Raw genomic sequence first — 22624 nt, forward strand, 5'->3', positions numbered from 1 at the left:
CTCTCTTCCTGGTCTTCAGAAGCTATAAAACAAAACTCTGTCATCCATTTTGCCAGGTTTATGGAGAAACATATTAGCATCAGTAGTGTAAAACCACGGTATGTGGCATAAGTTGGTTGCAACCAAGGCAGTTGAATGATGCAAAACAGGAATGCTTTGCTTTGAAGGGGTAGCTTGGCAGCTCTTCTGTACATTTCCAATTTATATCTGCATGGCCTGTGCAAGTTCTTGTTTGAGAATTTTAATAAAGAAATTGGCACATTTAATATCAGCTCCATGCCTCTTGAAATGTTGTACCTGAAAAATGCTTGCAGTAGTGTGTAGTTTTAAGTGTGGGAAACTGCAAAAATAATCGGCACGGCCTCTCGGGAAAAGCAGAGACAAGCCCTCATTCAGAGCGCATTGAAAGCGTTGGGCTGACGCAGCTCGATTGGCTGCACGAATAATGACGCTTATTGACGCTTTTATGTGATCGTCATGAACGTTGTGTTCCTTAACGCTGCCCGTCTCTTGCTTGCGCATGTGATGAGTCTCCCGGAACATTGGTCTTACGAGCAGCTGAGGCGCCGCTAAAACCGATTCGAATTTCGAAGTAGCGGCGAACAAGCGCGCTGCCGATCGACCCTTCCGGGCGTAGCGTTCGGCCAATACGGCTGCAGCAGACGAAAAAAAGAGAGAGGGGGCGAGTGAGAGAGAAGGAAAGGGAAGTGACAGCTTCGGCGAAGAATTTCTCGCGTCCCTGAACTTGCAAGTATCGTTTAAGCGGGCTTTATCTCCGGTACACATAGTTCCTGATTAAGTTGCCGACAGCCGCAAGGGCGTTCGGTTCGGCTCGGGACTACTTTAGCATCGGGGCGCGGCGGAGGCTCCGGAGACACCCGACGGCAGTCCGGCCGCTTTGCTGCATCGGCGACTGCTGTGTGCGTGCGTGCGGCGGCGGCGCGTCCGGCGCGGAGTAACCTGTCGTTCGTGGCGGCAAAGTGTTAGGCCTGGTGCAACCGGGAGGTGGAGCGGACTTTCTCGGCGGTGTGTCAAGCGTTTCCTAAGTTATTCACTGCCTCGGGCACCGGCACAGATTGTCCCTTCCTAGTTCACCATGGCCGAGAGAGAAGACAACGTGTACAAGGCCAAGCTAGCGGAACAAGCCGAACGATACGATGGTGAGCGACGTGCCCTCCCGAGTGTCGAGTCCTTTTTGGCATAGACGTTAGGCCTATGCCGCCTTGCCTCGGCCTCGACTGTTTCTGCATTTCGCAACGAAACGCTAATCCCTTGCGAGAGTTTGGTGCAGGCGTTGCATACTGTACGGTTCGCCGCACCGGATGCGGTACTCGGCTTTTTTTACAGCGTACGCGTTGCCTGTGTAATGCCCGAGACAGATCTCGCGTGCCCTGCCCACGCTAGCTGTGACTGCCTTCGGCTGTAAGGTAGTTCGTTGGCGTGTAGTTTACGTTGGAAACCTCCTCGGGGAGCGCATTTGTTCCGATTAAAAGCGCACACTAACGTGCACAGTATCTTCCGTGCGGCAGTAGCGGCTGCAGTGAGGTCACTGGCTGCTTTGTCCGGCGTTGGCGATATGCCCGGTTTTGACATTTGGCTGAAGGCTAGTGGTTGATGCATGGCGAGCGGTCGTTATGCGAGCTGTGGCTAAACTACTGCGCCGATTGTTACTCGGATATGGCCCTTTGAAAGCTGCGTTTCGCGGAGCGAAGTCGATGCGGTCCTTAGCCGGCGTTTGGTCCCTGCCCCTGGGACCTTGAGGGAAGTGTGCCTGTCACCAGCTTGGCAGCGTTTCCATTTTATATTTTTTTTTTTAAAGCTAGAACGTGTAGGCAGACCGTATGTGCCGGTCGTTTGTTGGGCGTTCGTTTTTACTGCATAATACTGTGGGGCGGCGCCCTTGCTTTTGTGTAGCTGCCGCGGATAGCGTAAGCGCTGCCGTTTTGTGCGGCCCCTAAACGCCGTTCAGATCAATGTCACGGTATTAACAGTGCGCGTTGTTTATTTGTGCGGTGGAGGAACTCGCGACTCCTCGCGTTGAAAACCGCTGCTAATCAATAATCTGGTCAAGGAGTGGAGATCAGTGCTGCTGTTTCCGGTGTGGATAGTGTTCTGGAAGCATGCTTACGTTAGGTATATAATTATTGGCATTTGCGGTTGCTCGGCCTTGTAGATATTCGAAGGGACACTGATTTCTTTTAAGCAGTGACGTTTTGCCCACGAACGAAAGCTTCTGCGGCGGTGGCCGCTCTTCAAGTAACGAAAATGGGGGAGTAACACATCTGATTTGGGATGCAATAGCATGTTAGTGCGGCCAGGTGATGGCCGCGGAAAGCATTTCGTGACCTAGGCAGTGGCATTGTCAAGATTCATCGTGCTATCGTGTTATCTTGCACGGCAGAAATGCCATCCACGGTCGTGGCATTTAATCAGTACTGCATGGTATTTTAGTATCCAAGGGCAATTTGTGTCTCTCCACTTGTGTGCCCTGAAATTTTTTTAGGTGGGCTAAGGCCACACATTATGCAGTTTGTTTCGTAATTCATCGCTCTTGTTGCTAGATCCAGAACTGGCATTGTGAAAATTGTCAGCTCAAACAATGCCTTGACAGTAAAATGGACTAAGCAAGGTATTTCCAGAGGGTCAAGGAACTGTGCAGTTAACACTTTATCATTGCAGTGGTAGTTCATGATCCACCGTAATGTCACACTCCTCTTGTATTTTTATGCACATCCGTGTTGTGCCTTCATTTGTATGCCACCAGAATGCTCATTTTTGGCTTTAGTATTAGTATTACTTTATTTTCGAAGGGCACTATGAGTTCCTGCAATCTGCACTATTGTAATAGTTGGCTGTATGAAACTTCAAATGTCCTTTGACAGTTCCATATCCCACTTTGTGTGGGCCCAGTTGCATCTTGCATTGTGGTGATAAATGAAGTCCTTCAAACCAACTTTTGCTGAGTTGGTCTGTTAACTTTATGAATTTGGATGCTGATTCCTGGTGTGCAATCAGCAATCGATTTGCATCAATTTAACGGTGCCACACTTTGAGGTGCGATTCATAGAAAATGTTCGTTTGCATTCGGCCTTCCTTTTTCTATAATCTCATGGTTTCATGAAAAAGGCAGCCTTGGTGATGAAGCTGCAGGTGACTCTGGCCGCTTCTTTACGTGAATGATTGGGGTGAAACGTCCCTCTGCCCATGCCCAGCGGCTGGGAACTGTTTCCTCGTACACAAGGAAATCTGGAGGCTATAACATGCCCTTTTGTTTTCCTTAAGCATTGTGGGCGTTCTGTTATTCGGTAGTTTTTGTTTTCTCAGACTTCTAAAGGAATCCCTTATGGTGCGTTATGGTTTATTGCTGTGCCTCTTGTGAAGCACTTAACGTGGAAGGTAATGGAGCACCAAAAAAATTGTATTGAAAGTTGTTAGTTTTTATTTGTGGAAAAGCTTGCACCACGTGCGAGTGGCACATTTTGTTAGTGGTTCAGGGTGCTCTGTATCTATTTTAGAGCATTATAAGCACACACTGTGATATTCACCAGAGGAGAGGTTGAGGCGCTTCAACACATGGTTGGCCGCTGCTAGTTGGTTGCTTTTGGCAGGGAAGTGCACAGCGCTGTATGCAATCTGTTGTGCCCAAGCTCACTGCTTGATCATGTGGTAATATGCGCCGACTTTCAGCCAGCATGCCATATCTTGACCAAAGCTAGGATGTATAAACCATGCACAGGCATTGTTTGTTGTAAAAGTAGCGCTGAAATTTCTAAACACATTATTTAGAGAAGCGCATTACAGCCAGATACTCTTCAGGTAAACAAAAAGAAAGTTGTTGCATTATGCATACCGGACCTCTCGGAATAAGCGCGACTCTTGGTGCTCTAGCAGATGTGGCCCACTGCATAGCTCAACTGTCGACTGCATTGCCTGGCAGAAATCAGAGCAAGCCAGCTGCTCCCTATGGGCGAGGCAAAGAATTTATAAACAGTTTACTTTATTAAAAAAACATTGTGCCCAACTTCAGTAGGACAGCGAAACTTGAAGGCAGCACTTTAGTTGGGTAGCACTCACAGGGTCTTCATTTAGGTTAGAGTGTAGTTAGGAATACATTGTTAGCTGCAGACATTGTCGTTTTTGCCGAGATGGCTGGCTGACAATCGCTGCACTGAAACGCTGGCTGTTATCGAGCAACGCAGCCCTCATAGAAGATATGGGATCAAAAAACCTGATGCAGGAAACTAAGTTTCGCTTACATGTTTGTTGGCATATTTCAGTTTCATGTAAGAAGCCTGAAGACACACAGCAGTTTGGTCTCTGCAGTAGTCTCTTATGATTCAGACCTACTGCAGATCTCAAGGGTGCAGTACTTCGAGACTACTGTTGCAAAACCTCTTGGTGCACTTGTATTGTCCGTGACTGTTCTTTCTTGCTGCATCCCAATCCACCTTTTTTCACAAGGTGTGGTGCCCTGTAGGGAGTCCGTGAAAATTTCCTACCCATAAAAACTGATTGAAAACAAATAGTGGATAATGCAGGTGTAAACAGCTTGCTTGAGGCGCCAAACTTTGATGCGGAGTGGCAGGTGTGTGTTCGACAGCTTTGTCATTTGCACCTGTCACCAACATGGAACTGCACATTTTTAGTGGAGCCTGGTACAGGGGAGGGGAGGCGCATATGCATGAAGCGGCAGTGTGGAAAAGGCGGATTTCTTGTGCCTAATTGCCAACTGCACCACATAATCTCCTTGCTTCTTCGCGGTTTGTGTCACAAAAGCCTTGCTACTGTTTAATTACATTCAGCTTTGCCACCATTGAGTGATGGACGTGATACAGCGAATTAGCTTATCAGGGATTAAGTTGTGCGCCTCACGTGACCACTTTGAAATTGCGTTCTCTGTGCACGCACAAATGTATGAGTGTTTTGGTATTGTTTCACAAATGGTTTTGTTTCAGAACCTTGTTGGTATAGTATCGTTACGGATATGTATAATGGCATTTAAAATTTTTTATTCAGTTTGATAGTTCTTTAAACCACTCGTCTTTGTCTCCCTCTCTGGAGTAAAAGGAAAGAGGATTCAACCAGGTTATCCAAGCATACATCCAGTGGGAGGGGTAGAGAGGAGAGGTAGGTTGTGCCCGTTGCTTTTTGGCGTAGTGATGGCCCTGTCGTGGCCATTAACAGCAGACTTCCAACGGAGCATCTACATGCTTCTGCAAGTCTTGTAGCACTGTGGTGGAGTCATGTGGAGATGAAATTTGCAGCCGCTGTCTGTTTTAAATCCCCCGGAGGGAGAAATGTCTGACTGGCATAGTTCTGCCGTGAAACACTTGCTGAGTAGGCACAGTGAAGCTTTAAGTATCACTCGCACCTTTTCTTGTAATGATTTTCCACCTACCCAATAACCTGCTTGCTCTGTGTGCGCAAGTTCAGCAAGCAAGCAGAAGTTGTCAACTTGTTTTGTCATCTACAGTGCTGGCCACGCTGTTTTGGTTGATCATAAGCTAGAGCTAGGTGTCTTCTATAGTACATGCCTATTTTATTACTTCTAGGCATAGCTACTAGCTCCTTCGATGATCCTGCCATGGAGTGCACAGGGCAGTGCTCGTTTCTGGTGTTACTACCTACTTGACTATTGGCGATGGTGAAACAGTGTGGTCCTGTATCATAGGAAGCCTTCACTGCCTTATGCTCTTAGCATTGCTGCCTGATGTGCGGAGGCTAGATTGCAAAGCGCCATTTGTGGCCCAAATTTCTGCTGTATATCCATCTGCCATGCACTGAGTAGTAGTTGGTCATAATAGTGCTTAGCAGAGCAGTGGAATGTCTCTAGCTTTATTACCAATCTAGTAGCTCCTTTCTCATGGCTAAGGGTCATTTGTATCTGTTGGGGATTGCATATCGTGCACTTTCTGAATGTTTCCACTGTTGATCGTTTAGATTGCTCTGGTCGGGCCCCGCTTTGACCGCACACGTCTGCATACATTGACGTTGCAGAGATGGTCGAGGCGATGAAGCGGGTGGCCTCCTTGGATGTGGAGCTGACAGTCGAGGAGCGCAACCTGCTGTCTGTGGCATACAAGAATGTGATTGGTGCCCGCCGCGCCTCGTGGCGCATCATCAGTTCCATCGAGCAGAAGGAAGAGAACAAGGGTTCCGAGAGCAGGCTCGACATGATCCGCCAGTACCGGATACAGGTACCCCTGCTCTCGAGGATTCGTTCATCTGCGCGGTGCTCGAGCTACATTCCTTTCATTTCATAGCTCATAACTTCTACATTAGCTGTATTCATAGCTCATAACTTCTACATTAGCTGTACAAAAAGTGGACATTTCGTGAGTGACTGCAATGCTGTTGTGGTAAAGAGCTGCCTTACTTTGCCTTTGCATGCCTTCAGTGTTGCTTATCTTGTCAGGAGTCAGATGGCAAGCCATTTTAGATGTCATCCTGGGCAGCTGAAGTAGGGTGAATGTTGGAAGAGCGCAATGACTTGCATATTTTACCTTTGAGGAATAGTTGCGTCTCTGATGAAAACAAACTAGATGAGTAGGCGTGTACCTGCTTGCAGACATTAAGTGCTTAAAACTTGTGTGCCTTGTACATTGCTTGCCTATCATGTGCCTGAGGGTGTGTACGTTACTCTATAGCAGCCTCAGAAGAGGCGTACTTGAAATGAGTGTAATAAAGTTTCAGAAACTGGGCACACCTAGTCCCAGCAAGAATTGATCATTAGCATCATCATCATTGATCATCATTAAGCAGGCATCATTATCTTAGTTGCGTGGAAGTTGCATTTCGAGTTGAACTGAAAACATTTTGAACCCATGCAACACAGTGGCATGTTCATTTCTTCAGTTCAGTCAGGTCTACTACATTGACACTTACATGATTGTCTACATAGGCTGCTAAGAACATCCCTATGAAAATGCCATGTGCATGTAACTCTGTATATTGGGTGCTGATTGAACACAGGAGGATTGAAGGGAAGGTCTCTGAATTCGGCAGCTTAGTTTCGACATTGTGTGTCGTATGTGCTTCTTGCAATGAATGCATGCTTGCACTTCATTTTCATGGTTGATATAAGTCTGTGCCGTATGGCATTTGATGCAGAAACATTGTAGTTTGGTATGTCTAAGTTTGACTTCTAGTACTGCTATGCAGCCTGTAGTGAGTAAATTGTGTTACATGGTTACTATTACCAGTTCAAGTTACAGTTACGGAATCAGCAGTGCATATTTGTGTGCCTGCTTACTGACGTTTGGCTGTGACATTTTCTTCTGCTGTGCAGGTGGAGACGGAGCTGAAAGAAATCTGCCAGGACATTTTGGACGTCTTGGACAAGCACCTCATCCCCACTGCCTCCACCGGTGAATCCAAGGTGTTCTACTACAAGATGTAAGTTGGGAAGGTGTTGCAGTGAAATCTTGTTAATTCGCCTGCCGTTAAATCAGACAATTCTGACTGCTGTTTATTCGGATGGCCGGGGCTGGCACCGGTTACTTTGGATGGGGTCCTGAAGTAGCGCTGTGTCAGGGTGTAACCTGCTGGACAAGCGATGATCCAGAAATTTGACCTCAGGCCTGAACTGCATATTGCAGTAGAACCTCATTAACTTTTACCGTACTGGTTGTGTAGTGAAGCATCTTATTTACTTTTGTTTTTCCCTTTCCTTTTGCATTCATTTTTACGGTGATCCACGCGCTCGCCATAATTTTGAGAAATGTATTAATCGTAAACAGAGAACTCTCATAAATGTGCCAGCACTATGCGTTGCTCCAGTGTCTGCCGCTCTTAACTGCACAACTATGCTACCTTCGTGGTACATGAGTAACATTAAAGTTTTACTACAGGTTTTTTTTTTTTTTTTAGCGCAGCGTAACGAAAATTGAAAATTGGTTTTTGAGGGACAGACATGGTGCAGTAATTGTCTCTCATCTCGAACACCCAAACCGTGCCATAAGGGAAGGTGGGAGTGACAGAAAAGAGAAAGGCACTGTAGTGGAGGGCTCCGGAATGACTTTGACCACGTGGGGTTTTTTAACATGCACTGACGTCGCATAGCACGCGAGCAGTTTTGCATTCACTTCCATTAAAACGTTGCTGCCGCAGCCTGGTTCGAACGCGGGAACTCCAGCTCGGTAGACGAGCGCCTTACCACTGAGCCACCGCGGCGGGTCCACTGTTTAAAGGCACCTTTTAAATATGGCTCAACCTGTGCACACTCATATTTCACTCTCACTTCATGGCACTGAAGTCATGCTCCAAGAGCATTGGGAAGTGGTTTAGTTAGGCAGACTTGAAGTGACCATGCATTTCGCCTTCACATTGGCTGATTCTGGCTCTGGACAGTTTGCACTGGAGTGCTGTTGTCGCTGCAGCTCTTCTCTAACCGACAGAGCGCGCTGGTTGACTGGTGTGCAGGAAGGGCGACTACCACCGCTACCTGGCCGAGTTTGCGACGGGCAACGACCGCAAGGAAGCAGCCGAAAACAGCCTGGTGGCGTACAAAGCAGCCAGTGACATTGCCATGACAGAGCTGCCTCCCACGCATCCGATCCGCCTGGGCCTGGCGCTCAATTTCTCGGTGTTCTACTACGAGATCCTCAACTCCCCAGACCGGGCCTGCCGGCTGGCCAAGGCAGCCTTTGATGATGCCATCGCCGAGCTCGACACCCTGAGCGAGGAGAGCTACAAGGACTCCACGCTCATCATGCAGCTGCTCAGGGACAACCTCACCCTCTGGACCTCAGACATGCAGCACGAGGGTATGTGCTCGTTTCACTGTCGAACCCGGTGCACGTCCATATCTGTAGTGCTTTAATACACTTCTGGATGGAACCAAATTAGTTTAACAAAAACAACAGCTAAACCTAGCGATTTCAAATTAAAAAAAAAAATTACTTAATCAAAATGACGTTGGGTATAGTGCTGCTTAGCAATGTTTTGCTGCCACATCTCTTCCATATGCCCAAGACCTGAGCTACACTAATGTTAGCAGGAAAACAAACATGCTTAAAGATCTTGAGGTGTCAGAAGTAAGAAGTTTGCAATCAATGTATGCGCAGGTTTGGATGTATGGAATCTGTATGGTATGTCAGATGTTTGGAACTCTTGGTATGCTACCTTTAAAGGGATTGGACACTGGATTTTAATTACCCCCCTTTTTTTTTTCCGGCACAGCGGAAATCTTGCTGTTTAAGGTGCTGGATTCCGTTTTTAAATTGGTTTTTAAATTGGAGGAGTTTTTAAATTGGTGCATGCACCCGTTTTTATGTGTACCGATGCTGAAAGCAATGATCAGCGAGCATGATGGCGATTGCACGTTGGCAAAAGTGCTGCTCCAGAAACTAATATAAAGTTCTTCTGCCAGACAGTAGTGCTGTTTTTAGCATAGAGTAGCTTCATTTTAATTTCCGTATCCAGAGCTGTTGTGGCACAGATGTACTTCTCATCGGCAAAAGTGCAAAGGGATACAAAGAGAGCATTGCTTTGAATCGAAGGGCATACTGGAGACGGTGTAAACTATAATAGTTATCTATACAGTAAGTAAGCTATATATTAGAGGTGTGGTCACACAGTGGGCTGCAGTGGTTATGGCAGGTCTCACCACAAGATGGCTTTTTATGCGATTTTCAATGCCAGATAAAAATCATAAATCCTTGTTTCTTTGGTATTGCAGTGCTGAATTCACACAATATGAGGCCCAATCTTTTTAATTTCTGCCATAATCTCGTGATGGCTGAGATGAGAAAAAGCTGAAACCATTTTATGCCTGTTATTGCCAGTGTGGAAATTTGGGACTGCAAGCATGTGCAGAAAACGGCAGTCCCATGTTCCCCTGGACAAGAAATTTTCCTGCTGCCTCCTTATGTTCCGTAAATGCAGCTGTTCATTAATGTGTCTGCTGGTTTAGGCTTCGCTGCTCTGTACGTGACCGGCCCGGAATGTTGGACCCTTTTGAAGTTTTAACCGCAATTTTTTTATTCAGTTATACCATATTTACTTGGGTAATTTGTGCAATTTATTTCCTATTTCGCAAGCACATCCTAAAAACTCAACAGTGGTCATAATGCGCAATATTGAATATACTCGTGTAAGGGCCGCACCTCCAACTTGGCATACAGTAACGCGGGAAGGAAAGTCAGCCAAAAAAATTGCGCCGCCGCGGTGGCTCAGTGGTTATGGTGCTCGGCTGCTGACCTGAAAGACGCGGGTTCGATCCCGGCCGCGGCGGCTAGAATTTCTTTGGAGGAGAAATTCTAGGGGCCCGTGTACTGTGCGATGTCAGAGCACGTTAAAGAACCCCAGGTGGTCAAAATTTCCGGAGCCCTCCACTACGGCGTCTCTCATAGCCTTAGTCGCTTTGGGACGTTAAACCCCATAAACCAAACCATAAACCAAAAAATTGCTTCGTGCGTGCACAATTTTGCCCACATGGTATGTTACGCTGGGAGCTGATAGACAACTGCCTGTGACACGGCACGACCACGCAAGAGTCCTCTCGTGCACCGAACTCCACCAGGAACATGCAGTACCGCAGCGCTGCTAACAGTGCAGCAGAAAACTAGAATGGGTTGCATCCGTGCTAGCGGCGCGTTTCTTTGCCTGCCTGCCTTGCGCTCATGCCAATGGTCTGCCGCAGCAGGGAGCGTACCTGGTTAATAAATTAGGCATGTGCAAATTGCACGAGTAAATCTGGTATTTGCTTTCGAAGCAAGCTTGATTTGCTCAATTCATGCAACATTACCTTTGCGGGTTGTAATTGGAAGCCTGTGTTCTCCTTCTTCCATTGTAGGTGACGGTGAACAGAAGGAACAGGCGCCCGAGGTTGAAGACCACGACGTTTCGTAAAAGTGGCTCTAGGCTCTTTCTCTCTACAAGGAATGTGAGCAAACAGCAGCAGCAGCAGCAACAGATGAAGAAAGGGGGAGGGGGGGAACCAGTGGTGGATTGAGTGATCTGTCTTGCGACTAGTACGTGTTTGTTAGTGACCCAAACTACAGCAGAATTCTGTCCTTTTCTTCTTTTTTGGAAGGTTTAACAACACAAATGTGCTTTCTGGAAATCGGAGCAGCTCTTCAGCGCCCTTTTTAATTTTTTCTCTTCCCCCACTATAGGGGAGGCTTTAATACCCTCCAGTTGGATCCCATTACGCACAGCTTCCCTTTGGCCGTAGAGCACTCAACTTGTGGCCGGTGGGCATTTTACTTAGCGTAGCAGTCTTGTAACCAGGCCACGACCAAAACGCGCCCGAATGGTGGCAGCGACCAATGGGGGTGTGTAGAGCATTGCATGGCTGGGGGGGATCTTCACGCCTTGGCGGTGGACGGGCCTGCTCCCAAACTGTAGTCGCCCAAGCAGCGAGGCACCCTGCTCTTGGGGTGTTGTCGCGTGGCTCTCTGTGCGAGCGCCCTTGTGTTACTGTGACATTAGCAAGGTTCACACGTTCAGTGAGGTTTTGTTTTGGGGGCTAGTGATGGAGGGGAGTGAGAGTTGTGGGGGGGGGGGGGTTTCTTCTTTTTGAGGACTCCTGTAGTGTGCATCCCGCTGTGTGACGGCAGAGAAAGACTCGTGCATATGCTGGCCGGTAGTCCACTGTTGTTTTCTAGGTGTGACGCGAACGAATCTCTACTAAGTTCCTTGGTCCGGGATGTTTGTTGATGTACGATGTGTTTGTAAAGCGTAAACCTTGTTTGGCACTGCTTCTTGATGTCGAGTTTGGTCAGAAAGCCTAGTGATTTATTTTTTTCTTTCTCTGCGGTGTCTTGTTAACTGTGCATTTTCATTTTTTTTTTCCCTCCCTGCAGTACTCAAGTGCTTCTTTCTTTCAGTGTTCAACAAGCAGACATTCCACAGTGTACTCAAGATGCCTGGTACTTCAGAGGCAGTCCTTTCACAAAACCGAGGGTTGGTGGGGAGGGACATACAAATAGCAATAGCATGTCGGACGTTCTTTTTTTCCTTTCCCTCTGCGGTGGTAGCACTGCTGGTAATGTTCTTTGGCCCGGAGGGGCAGGGATTGGTACCATTATTCAAGTACAGGGCCTCCCTAGCATTGTCATAAAGAGGCAAGACTTGCCGGTCTGCCGCGATGCCCGCTTCCTAGCAGCATCCTGGAAAAGCTGATTGTGACCACCCTCCTTTTTTTTTTTGGGAGCTTTCTCCTGCGCGTCGGAAGTGGCTTGCAAACTTCAATTGCGTCTGGCCGCGCATTTTTGTTCTTGGGCGGTGCCTTTCATTCACTTTCTCTCCTCCCGTCACGTGCGCCACAGGTGGGCTATAGCAGTCTCTCTCGCGCCTTTGAGCTCCGCCTATTCTTTTACCGTAGTGTGCTGCACATTCTCGTCTCCGTACTCTCCCATTTGTGAATGGGGATAGGGGGAGGACGACAGTCAAATGCCGTGTGTAAATGTCTGCGTGTGTGCATGTGTGCCATTTTTTTTTTTTCTTTAACTCTAGTGCTCATTCCCGAAAGTGGCAGTGTCGTTTTGGGCACTGGGATATTCCTCGAAAATGGAGCAGGACTGCCTGCAGATTGTTTTGCCAGTTTTCTTGAGTTTGATGAAATTCCGCTACCTGTGGGAGCCCTTTCATTTTCTTTTAAGGTATGACAGCACTCTTGAAATGTTAATTTGCTAGAGGAAAAAACCTTTGGCAGAAGCCTTTGTCCTACTGCGGTCATGGTCAGGCTGATGTGACAATAACCTGGAACATTCTTCTACCCTTTGCAAAAAGAATTGATTCTATCTAGTGCTGTTCAGAAGTTACAGCTTAAATTGTTACCTGCACCGTGCTAAATGAAATAAAAAAAAAGCTGCTACATGTACAAAAAAACTGAAACGCTTGGAGAGCCTTCCTACCGCTGTGGAGCATTTTAGTGCTCTAGGACTTTGCGTTTTGTGTACATAGAAACTTGTGTATATACAGCTTGTAATCGTCACTTACTTTTCTCAAAATGCCAATTTGTTTTTTTGTTATTCCCACATGGATAAAGTTGCACTCGGTGAAAATTATCTCTTGAAACTTTACCCTTTCATTTATTACACATCAATGCATGCAGTGAACTAGGATTATCGAAATCGACATATTTCATGTAGTGGCCTGTTATCTGAATGTCTATGCTTTCAGAAAGCCAGTTTTAGTGAGTTTTAATTTTTCTGCGATAATTGCCCATGGACTTAGTGCAGACTTTTTGTTCTAGTTCACTGCGCACCTATTGGGTAGACCTGCTTAAATTCCAAAGATATATGGTGTGCATTAGTTCAGCAGTTATCACTGTTGGCGTGAGGCAAATTTAGCTCTTCTCAAAAGAAGACGTTGCGATTAAAAAATTGCAAAATATTTTTTGGTATCTTTGTTGAACCCATTGATATTAGCATGGTGTGCCTAACAATTCAAAGCAGTAAACAAAATTTTACTCCATCAATTAAACCTTTTTCTTTCAAGAGTGGTGTCATACCTTAACATCTACGGTCGTCATTTCAGGTTGTTGAGTCGAACTTCCTTTCCTACTTCAGTCTTTCTCTTTGCTATAGCCCAGCTTTTTTTGGGTGAGCAAGGTCTTTCGCGTTGCACAGAGTTCTGTTTTCAGGCTTCCTGCATTGAGCATTCCGGACGTTTGTCTAAAGGATTTCTTTGTGCTCGAGTTGCTGCCAACTGAGCTTTTTATACGTGCTTATTTTTCTGTCCAAAGACAGTTGTCGGAGTGGTCATTTGTTGGCAATGCCTAAGGCTATCTTGGCAAAACCAACAGTCTCGACCTTGGGGTCTGATGGGTGCCATTGACACATCTCGCTAGCGCCTTTTTTTTTTTTAATTGAGATTAGCTCTGCTTGTTAATACGAAGGTTCCCCAAAGATAAAGCCATTTTTCACATGAACTGTTTGGCATGATGTTGTGTAAGACCAGCTTTATTAGCTGCTTTACTGCTGTGTACTTTTCTTTTATTTTCTTTAAAGAATAAATTCTTGTCTCAATGTTTGTGTGACATTTGTGAAGCACTCGCAAGTCTGTGCTGTGGACACACGCGTGTGTAGGCCCATGGGGACCCCCTCCACTTGTTCTTGGCGCCTTGCTGTATCTCGGTGCAGGTGGGCACAGCGTTCCAAAGGGGGCTCATCATCCGATCGTGTCCGAAGAGTGTGGTTTAACCCAACGTAGTCATTGCTCCATCTGCCGCGCAACCCCTCTCGACCACTTTCCACAGTTTCCCCCCCTTTGTGTGCTAGGATGCATGTACTACGACTTTATATCTCTGCATACTATGGCATTGTGTAAATTGGGTAATAAAAACTTAAAATTAAGACAACCTACAGACTGTCTTTTTCTTTTCTTCTTCTGCCTTCTACTCGAGTGATGACTTGGCGCATCATTTTATATATTCCTTGGTATGGCAGTTAATAAACGAATGCTGCTCCAGTGGAATGGGTGAAGGGACACTGTATTTCATTGATTTCTTTTCCTCATGAAACTTCACTTTCTACATTCTGTTAACAGTAGTATGTCTGATATGATCATGGCATAGGCGAGAGACTAATTTGTGAGGTTCCCTGGCCTTAGTGTACGAGTACCGTTGCAGAATATGTGATGTTCCAGACACTCCCTCGCCACTGCGGGTGATGCGAATGCGTGAGCAGAGACCCAAAAAGTGAAGCCACCACGTGATTATCTGGAGGGCACTCCATGCTCACTCCTTCTACTTTCAGAGGAGAGTTAAAAAAGGCGGGAGCTGAGACGTTCAATTTAATAGGGAAATCGGCTGCACAGGGCAATAATTCAAAGTTCCTAAGAATGCTCAGAGCGTGTAGATTGAGTTCCTGTGGTAAAAAGACAAGCTTAGAATCCTCTTCAGTGAACCTTTAAATGTAGAAGGAAATGCTACTGGCTGTTTATGTTGAAGCAAGTTTCAGTGGCAGTCCTGGACTGCTGTGACTGGCGAAGCGGTTAATGTGGATAATTGTCCATAAAAAGATGGACAAACCACGCTGTTCACCTTGCAAGCAAGTGTACAGAATCTAAAAAGCAGGCTTTGGATTGACATGGGACTATTAACAGTATGTGCAGCAGCTTTGCAGAGAACGACATGAGGAAGTGGTACCAACAGTGCATACTAGCAGTGCGTATTCACTGGGTGGAAACTTGGAATTATCTGCAGCTGTTTCGAACACACTGTGAAGAGTAGTTCACAAATTCTAGATAAGTGTGGAGAGGCCTACTGCCTGCACATATTTGCCCTATTTTATGCCCTTGTTGCAATTTTTTTATGGTGAGTTGTTGCTGTGTCCCCACCCTGAATGCTTGTGTAACCAAAGCCTGTAGCTGTAGGTCTGCTAGCCAATAGCCAAGCCATTAAAGAGGAGGCAGAAGCCATGGCATTGTGAAACTGGGCAACTTAATTTTTAAATAACATGTAAAAAAATCACATGTATGGTTAGTACAGCTGCCTACTAGCTTGCATAAAAACCGATGTATGAGCGAGCTGACAGCAACATCAGTGCCACAGAAATTGTTGGGAAGGGAGAGATCAAGAAAATGAATGGAGTGCAGCTGTCGGGGATCAGCCAAATCAGACGTGCAGCGCAGCAAACTACATCACTGCAGTGGTCTGCAAGTGGCAAAAGGTGGAAAGGCCATGCATATACTTTCTTTGCCAACAGCTTTATTTCTACTGCACTAAACTGTCTGACTCTAGTACTGTATTGTTTAACCCATTTTTCCATTGCATCAGCTTTGCTTGATGGTAAAGTGGCTTCACGGCATTGTAATGTTACATATCAAGACCATTCTCAGTTGTAGACTTCAGAGCTCCAGCATAAAGTCTGCTTGCTTAGCTCATGATACACTGAGGTTACCATAATTTACAGCATAAGTGATCATGACAACTCGTGCACTTTGTAATGGCTTGGAGAAGTTTCTTTATTGAGCGTAAAGCACAAGGAACATGAAAATAGTGAAATCTCCAATGGTGTCTCCACTAGCTGCAGACTCATTGTCATGCTTGTCATAATATATCATGCTAGGTGCCAAAAATCCAACCACTATGGCATGTTTTTTCTCAGCCTTGAACACTGAATCAACAAAAGAAATGAAATGCTCAAAAAATGATTTTGAGCGCTTGAATGCTGGCTAAGTTACATATGAAATTTTGCTACGCCCTCCGTTTTTTTTAACAGTTCATTTGGTGGGCAGCATTTGAACTCGGGAGTCAGTCCCGAACCATACTAATGATGGGCAATGAATGCACGTAACTATGCAATCTTAAATAATTCACTGATATTGCAGAAGACAATGGATACCTTGTGCAGTTCAGTTACAAACAATAATGACCAGAGAGAAGTATGTACACAATAGAAAAGCCTAAAATCGCCTACTGCTGAATAACTCCCACACAACGCATGGACAGGCTTCACTTATTTGTGTGCACCATGAATCCCCGACTGCTTTAGCACCCATTCAGGTGTCACAGCAACAGCTGTGAGCATGTCATCGGTTACCCTGAAAAAAAAAAAACAGCATTAAAATCTCATTTTCAGTTCACTGTATTTAATTTCAGTTTTGTGGTAGGTGAACCTCTATGAGCTTGTCAAATTGATTGGATAAATGGGCAGGGGAGAAATGACTCCTCCTGTTACTATGTTGTATCAAGACGTAATGAAAGTTTTTTTACGGTATAAATGCATTCTAGGCCTTCCATGCCAAATTTTCACCAACTTCTGCCCTGCAGCCACACTGTAGGGCTCACTCAGATCATCCAGTTCCAAGCTTGCCTAGATAATAAAGAAAACCTGTCTTCGTAAGCATACTGCATCGCTCAATGTAAAAGGGAACGCATGGCTCCCGTGCTTTGCGAAGTGCTGTTGCTGAGAGCTGGCAAGAATAGGCGGCACAGCACTTGCGTGGAAAGAGCAGATGGCTGTGCTTGCTGCGTACGCTCCTTTGCTGCGGATTTGCATCGGCTCTCCATGGCAGCATGTCACAAAGTGCGGATAGCCATGCGCTCCCATGTTCCCTATCATATTGAGCAACCTTGTACAGACACTGCATACATGATGGCCGCATAGGTAGGAAGAATAGGCTATTCATGTTATTCAAGTGAGCTTGAAAGAATAGAAAGGCAAAGTGCAAGCAGTAGATGAAAAGGAAGGTAGCCTCTATAAAATACAGAGCTTCTATTGGCAGTTGGTGGTAACACAGATACCGCTAGCCCGCAAAATTGAAGGAACGCTCTCAAACAATCTCTCATTTGATACTTTTTATCTACACTGAAAGCTGCACAGATGTATGCGGCCTAGGTACACCACCTGCAATGTCATTTCTGTAATACTACACACACAGTTGTAGATGTATGCAGCCTAGGTAAGCCACCTTTAATTTCATTTTTGTAATACTGCACACACGGTTGTAACACACCCACAAAAACAAGAAAGGTATGGAAAACTTCCTTCCACGTGCACATCACGTACTAGTCAACAAGGCAGTTGGGAAAGCTTTATTCATCCCAATGGAAGAGCTCTAGCTTGCTCTTTTTATTTGCTGAGAATGGATACTTGGACAAATTGGTGATGTGTTAGAAAAGATGCCGTGAACCAACCAGATGAGTGAACCAATGAAATGAGCTGACATAATGTGTCAATCAGGCCACCTTCTCACCATTTGTGAGCTGTGCACTTTCTCTTGCTGCGATTCCTGGCGTTGTGTGGTACTGCGGTCAGTATTCTATAGTTTCATGTCACGAGTGAAAAAGGAATTACCTGGGCTTACAGCTGTAGCACCTTTCCCTTTTCACCTCTATAGTGGGGTCACGTACTCCCCACAGTACCGCCATGTCGTGCCCCTGGCAAGCAAACCAGTAAAGCTCATCTGCATGCTTTTGAATGCTATCCAATCCAAGCTTGCTCCGCAGATGTGGGACATATTTTCTGTCATTGTTTTTCCTCCTCCATACATTGGCATTCTTCCTGTGAGCATTCCGTGTTGTGTAGAAAAGCACGGTCACTGTACTGGGGACAGCCACAGTGAATCCCATGACAAGCCCTTACAAGCAGCTCTAGTGTAATCTGCGTGGCTACAGTTTGGTGATGGTGATGGATAACACTGCGTTATACGAGGTTTACCAGGATGACCTACACTTCATATGAAAACTACAATTATGATGCACTACTGCTACTGCTATGGACTCTCAACTTTTAAGTTCTTACTTTTCTTTTGACTTTTTATGCTTCTTACGTGGCCGTTCCACTTCTGGTTCTTCAACTTCTACTAGCTCCACAGTTGAGTCAGTAAAAAGTTTAATACCTGTAAGAGAAAAACAAAAGTTGTTTTCGCGCTTGTGAAGAAGACTTCTGAATGAAGAAGTCCGGAAGTTCACTTACCCAGGCTTTCGTCGCAATCCTGGACATCAACTTGCCTGTCGACTATTTTGATATGCCTGCATACAGGAAATGCGTAGAAAGTGGCTAATTAGCACGACATACATGAGCACGATTTGTTATATCTCAAGATGTGTGGGACCTAAGCTGTCTATCAATGCAGACAAACTGCACAGGCTGAAATGACGTGTGTGCCTTTTGCCTAGTAGTCCTGTTGTTATTAGCAGCTTATGAGTGCGCATGTGGATTCTGGCATGCACGCATGCATGCATAAGTCTATCTTGAAGCTCACAGAACGTTTTAGAAAACTATTATAAGGCTAAGAGCACTCCGTTCCATATGCAGGTGCAATAGTGATGACCACGGAACCCAAAAAAATAGGCCCCATGTTTGTGAATGAAACACGATAGCCAGATGTTCGGCCCAACGCGATAACGGTAAGCGGATGAATTATACCGCATCACCGCCGTGTAGACCTGATGGGCACAACCTGAGCCCTGACCAGTGGAAATCTGAAGTTTCTTCTTCTGCCAGCTTTTCGAAGCAAGAATGAGAAAAGTCGGCCAACTAGCCCGCCAACAGTTCTGTTAGATACAAGCGAAGAGGGGCGAGTAATGCGTCAGTTGTGCACCTTATATTACAGCGCGCCTATGCACTCGAATCCGTAGAAGGGCGAGTTACACAACGCAAAAGAATTAACCCAAAAACGCACTTACTTGTCTAGGCTGTTCGACAGGCTTTTGGCCAAGTACTGTCTGCACTCCAAAGAAAGGTCTGTTATACTGGTACCATGATCGTTGGATGCGTCCAAACTTTCTTGTACACTACATAAAATTGGAATCACTTCAGCGTTTCATCAGCAGTGAAAACGAACAACAAATTTCTTGTAGTAGGCATCTTACCATTTCTGCGGCTTTTTGTTAACGATATCTTTAGCAGTAACCACAGCTTCTCGCAGCCGTTCATCGCTCTCATCAGAGCTACTGTCCGACATATCTTTAGGTAATTAATATTAAAGCACTGCTAAGTTCATATCAGCACTGGGTGTCATTCCTGCATTTGGTATACATCATTTATCAACGTGTTGTTCAATTAGATTACTTAAACGCAAGCGAGTTTGAACAACCAAGGTCTTCGTTTGAAATATCACACATACTGCATGGCGACTTCCATCGTATTCGGCTTCGGCTGCGCACGGGAACTAAGCCAAAACAGCTGACGCGACTACACGAGCTACACTTAATGCATTGAGTATTGAACGTTACGTCACAAATTGTCTAAAGCTCTACGACACGTTTTTTTTCTTTTCTGATTACAGCTGGTATGGTGCAATTCGCTTTAGATTTTCGGACCAAGGCGACCAATCGTGCGACATAATCGGATTGATCGGATTAATAAAACTGCGAATTGCTCTCAAGACGAGCCAATCCAGCTTCAGCTCGTTCGCTCGTTCTGCGCGAGGTCGGCGCGAGCTTCACTTCTCTTCCGCGTCGCCGGCGTACCGGCTCCTCGACCTTGACGGTGCCGTTTGATACGATGCCCCCTTTTGTGTAATATTCTAAAGGCACGCGAAATTTCAGTCCCTATCCGTGACTGCTGTAGAAGCAGCCTCCCCCTGCTTGTCTCGCTTTCAAATTATGACGTGCGAAACCGCCCTTCCTACGTCTCCCTCGTCCAGCTGTAGCAGACGCGTTTGACTCATCCGTAGCGCAACCGCACCGTTTCACGGAAGCATTTCCACACGACTGCGAGGCATGGCGGCACCGAAGTCTAACAGGCCTCCCGCGGACATGCACAAGTGGATGTCGACGGGCTCGTTGTTCCTCCCCTACGGTACTGCCGAGGACTACGCGCAGGTGGACGAAGATGCGTCCGACGGCAGACCTTGTAACATGATTAACGCGTGAGTAACATTTTGGTTTTATAACGTGTTTCCACCCCCTTGTAATGCGCATTCGACAAACCAGCAAGCGAGCAGGCACAGAGAGGTATGCGAACTCGAACTGTTGTATGAATATGCCGCGCGTTGAATTTCAAATCGCGCTCTCGTGCGTACAGCGACTCGCTGGTGCGCTCAGTTTTCTCTTCACGCTGCTATCAAGCTGTAGCGACTGTTAACCTTTCTAAAGCTTCCGCTTCGCGTTCTCGACAATTTTTTTTTCTTTTTTCATTCATTTGCCTGTATCTTGTCTCGACCGAAATCCCTCGGATCTGCTTTCGCTCTCGGCTCCCAGACAAGGCCATGGAGTCGGCCGACACGAACTGTGCCCTTGAGAGGGAAAGTAAAGAAAAAAAACGCGCTGTCGCTTCACTGACAGCACACGTGCTGCTCGCACCTTGCACGCTTGTAGCGTCAGGTTACAGGCCGACCGCGGCGTCCTGTTCATCTCGGCTGTTGTCAGCCTATCCCAGCGCCTCCGGTCCCGGAAACATATGCATACTTTGCACGTAGAACGCGCCGTGGCGACTGGGCATATATTGCCGCGAGTATTGTGTATCAATCTGCGGAACGTTTCGGCACGCTGCCGCGAGCAACAAAGAAAGCGCTCTCTGTGCTTCTTTTTGCCGCTACGTTCGCCGGCATTTTTATGTGCACGGCTGTTGGTCGGTCATCTTGCTGCATTCGCTTCTTGAATGGTGAAGCGTTGGCGCACAAACACCTCCCCCTTCCCTACTTCCTCCCCCCGCACAAGATAACGGAAGGAAGGGTTCAATGCCATTTTACAAGAAATTTCGCGACTCGCAAGAATGCAGACAGCTGTTTGCACCACTTTTCAAAAAAGCACATGCAGATATGCAGACAAAATTAAAAAGTACTCAGAGTATCTTCCTTCAAAAATGTCTGCTTTGGTAAGGAGCTATAGAGCCAAAAAAGCCCACTCTGAAGTTTATTTATTGTAAACTTTGTGCTTTATACAAACAGGGGAAGTATATATGTATGTGGCATGTAATTGGAATGTTGAAAATTGTGTATGCTGAGATGAAACACATTAAAAGCAGCTGGTTCACTGGAAATTGGTAGGAAGTTGTAAGAATTTATTTGCTCGCAAACTTTTATGAGGGATGTGTGGCCTTTGCACCTGTGCAGCCTTAATCGCACATAAAAGCTGTGCGGAATTAAATGTATAAAAGTTGCATTGAGCCATAAATGTTCACTAGGGTGGCTTCAGTATGTATTTAGGAAGTCTCATGTACTTATTAGCGATTAGAATAAACAGTATATATTATTGTGTGGCTTCGTGAAGTGCTAGCTTGTGATTTATTTTCGTTGTGCTCTCTAGGAGCCACTGCATATAGGTCAATAGGTTTGTTTTTATGTGCATTCAAGTAAAGATGCGGTCAACTTTTTTTTTTATTCAGTGATTCTCTGGACTTGGACACATTCAAGGTGAATGAAGGTTTAGCCAAGTACAAGGATGCCCTAAAAGTGCTCATACCTGTCCGTCCTCACTCCAAGTAAGTTTTCTGTTCTTGAATATGTACACTTATGATTACAAGGCTTGGAATATGTAGAGCATGCGCAGTCATCTGTGCATGAACTTAGTTCGGTGTATTGTGTCCCCGAGTAACACATAGGGTGCATAATTAGTATTAAAAATTAGCATTATTTTAATATCAAGTGTTAAAATGAATTGTAGCTGTATGCATTAGCCAGATGATGGGGGAAAAAAAATCTTCTGTAGGGGTAGTGTCTTTGAGTGATGTATCAGCAGTCGAATTTCTAGAAGCCCTGCGATGTTCGTGCACATTAAAGAACCCAAGGAGGTCGAAATTTCCTGAGCCCTTCAATACGGTGTCCCCCATTATAGTCTGAGGCGCTTCAGGACATTAAACTTCCATAAACCATTTTAGGGGTTGTGTGTTCTTGAAATTCTCTCAATAATTCAATGTAACCTAATGGTCTCTCGTGTCTTCTGAGTGAAACAACATTTAGTGATGATCAAAGCAGATTAAGATGGAGACGGCGATAATAGAACTGGGAAGCCATAAATTTTGGCCTTTAAGGCGTTTTACGCAGCAGGTCAAATTTGCTTATGAGGAACAAGAATTGCTGGAGCAACTATGTCACTATAAAATGGCAAGAGGCCTTGCAGCCTAGCTGTATAAACTGAACATGTTTAAGTTCTCCAGCAGTGCTGTTAAACATTACAATGCGTGTATTTATCATACGACAGCCGGACGTTGTAATTGTGCCACTAGCTGGAAAAAGTTGAAACAGAAGGGCATGGCCTTCGTGCTGCTGTGATTTGCCTATG

At 45.8% G+C, this 22624-nt stretch overlaps 3 protein-coding genes across 3 annotated transcripts in view; 2 read left to right on the top strand and 1 right to left on the bottom strand.

Moving 5' to 3' along the window:
• Positions 1 to 877: 877 nt before the first annotated feature.
• 14-3-3epsilon (tyrosine 3-monooxygenase/tryptophan 5-monooxygenase activation protein epsilon) lies at positions 878 to 14312 on the top strand. The gene is made up of 5 exons (XM_089574446.1): positions 878 to 1160; positions 5998 to 6197; positions 7289 to 7395; positions 8422 to 8765; positions 10796 to 14312. Exons 1-5 carry the CDS (start codon positions 1097 to 1099, stop codon positions 10849 to 10851), a joined length of 771 nt encoding a protein of 256 aa, XP_089430572.1. The 5' UTR covers positions 878 to 1096; the 3' UTR covers positions 10852 to 14312.
• Positions 14313 to 16133: 1821 nt separating this feature from the next.
• LOC149364484 (uncharacterized) lies at positions 16134 to 19490 on the bottom strand. The gene is made up of 5 exons (XM_089574447.1): positions 19271 to 19490; positions 19085 to 19192; positions 18372 to 18427; positions 18198 to 18294; positions 16134 to 16494 (listed from the first exon to the last, which is right to left on the bottom strand). Exons 1-5 carry the CDS (start codon positions 19360 to 19362, stop codon positions 16410 to 16412), a joined length of 438 nt encoding a protein of 145 aa, XP_089430573.1. The 5' UTR covers positions 19363 to 19490; the 3' UTR covers positions 16134 to 16409.
• Positions 19491 to 19588: 98 nt separating this feature from the next.
• The window catches only part of LOC149364485 (ATP-binding cassette sub-family C member 5-like), a 38993-nt gene continuing 35957 nt past the window's right edge, over positions 19589 to 22624 (top strand). Inside the window, exons 1-2 of the mRNA XM_089574448.1 lie at positions 19589 to 20271; positions 21729 to 21824. Of these exons, the coding sequence (XP_089430574.1) occupies positions 20123 to 20271; positions 21729 to 21824 (245 nt within the window). The 5' untranslated portion in view covers positions 19589 to 20122. The remainder of the gene's footprint in view (positions 20272 to 21728; positions 21825 to 22624) is intronic.

The sequence above is a fragment of the Amblyomma mixtum genome, chromosome 2 (genome assembly GCF_055824585.1).
Source record: "Amblyomma mixtum isolate Tamu chromosome 2, ASM5582458v1, whole genome shotgun sequence".
Lineage (NCBI taxonomy): Eukaryota > Metazoa > Arthropoda > Arachnida > Ixodida > Ixodidae > Amblyomma > Amblyomma mixtum.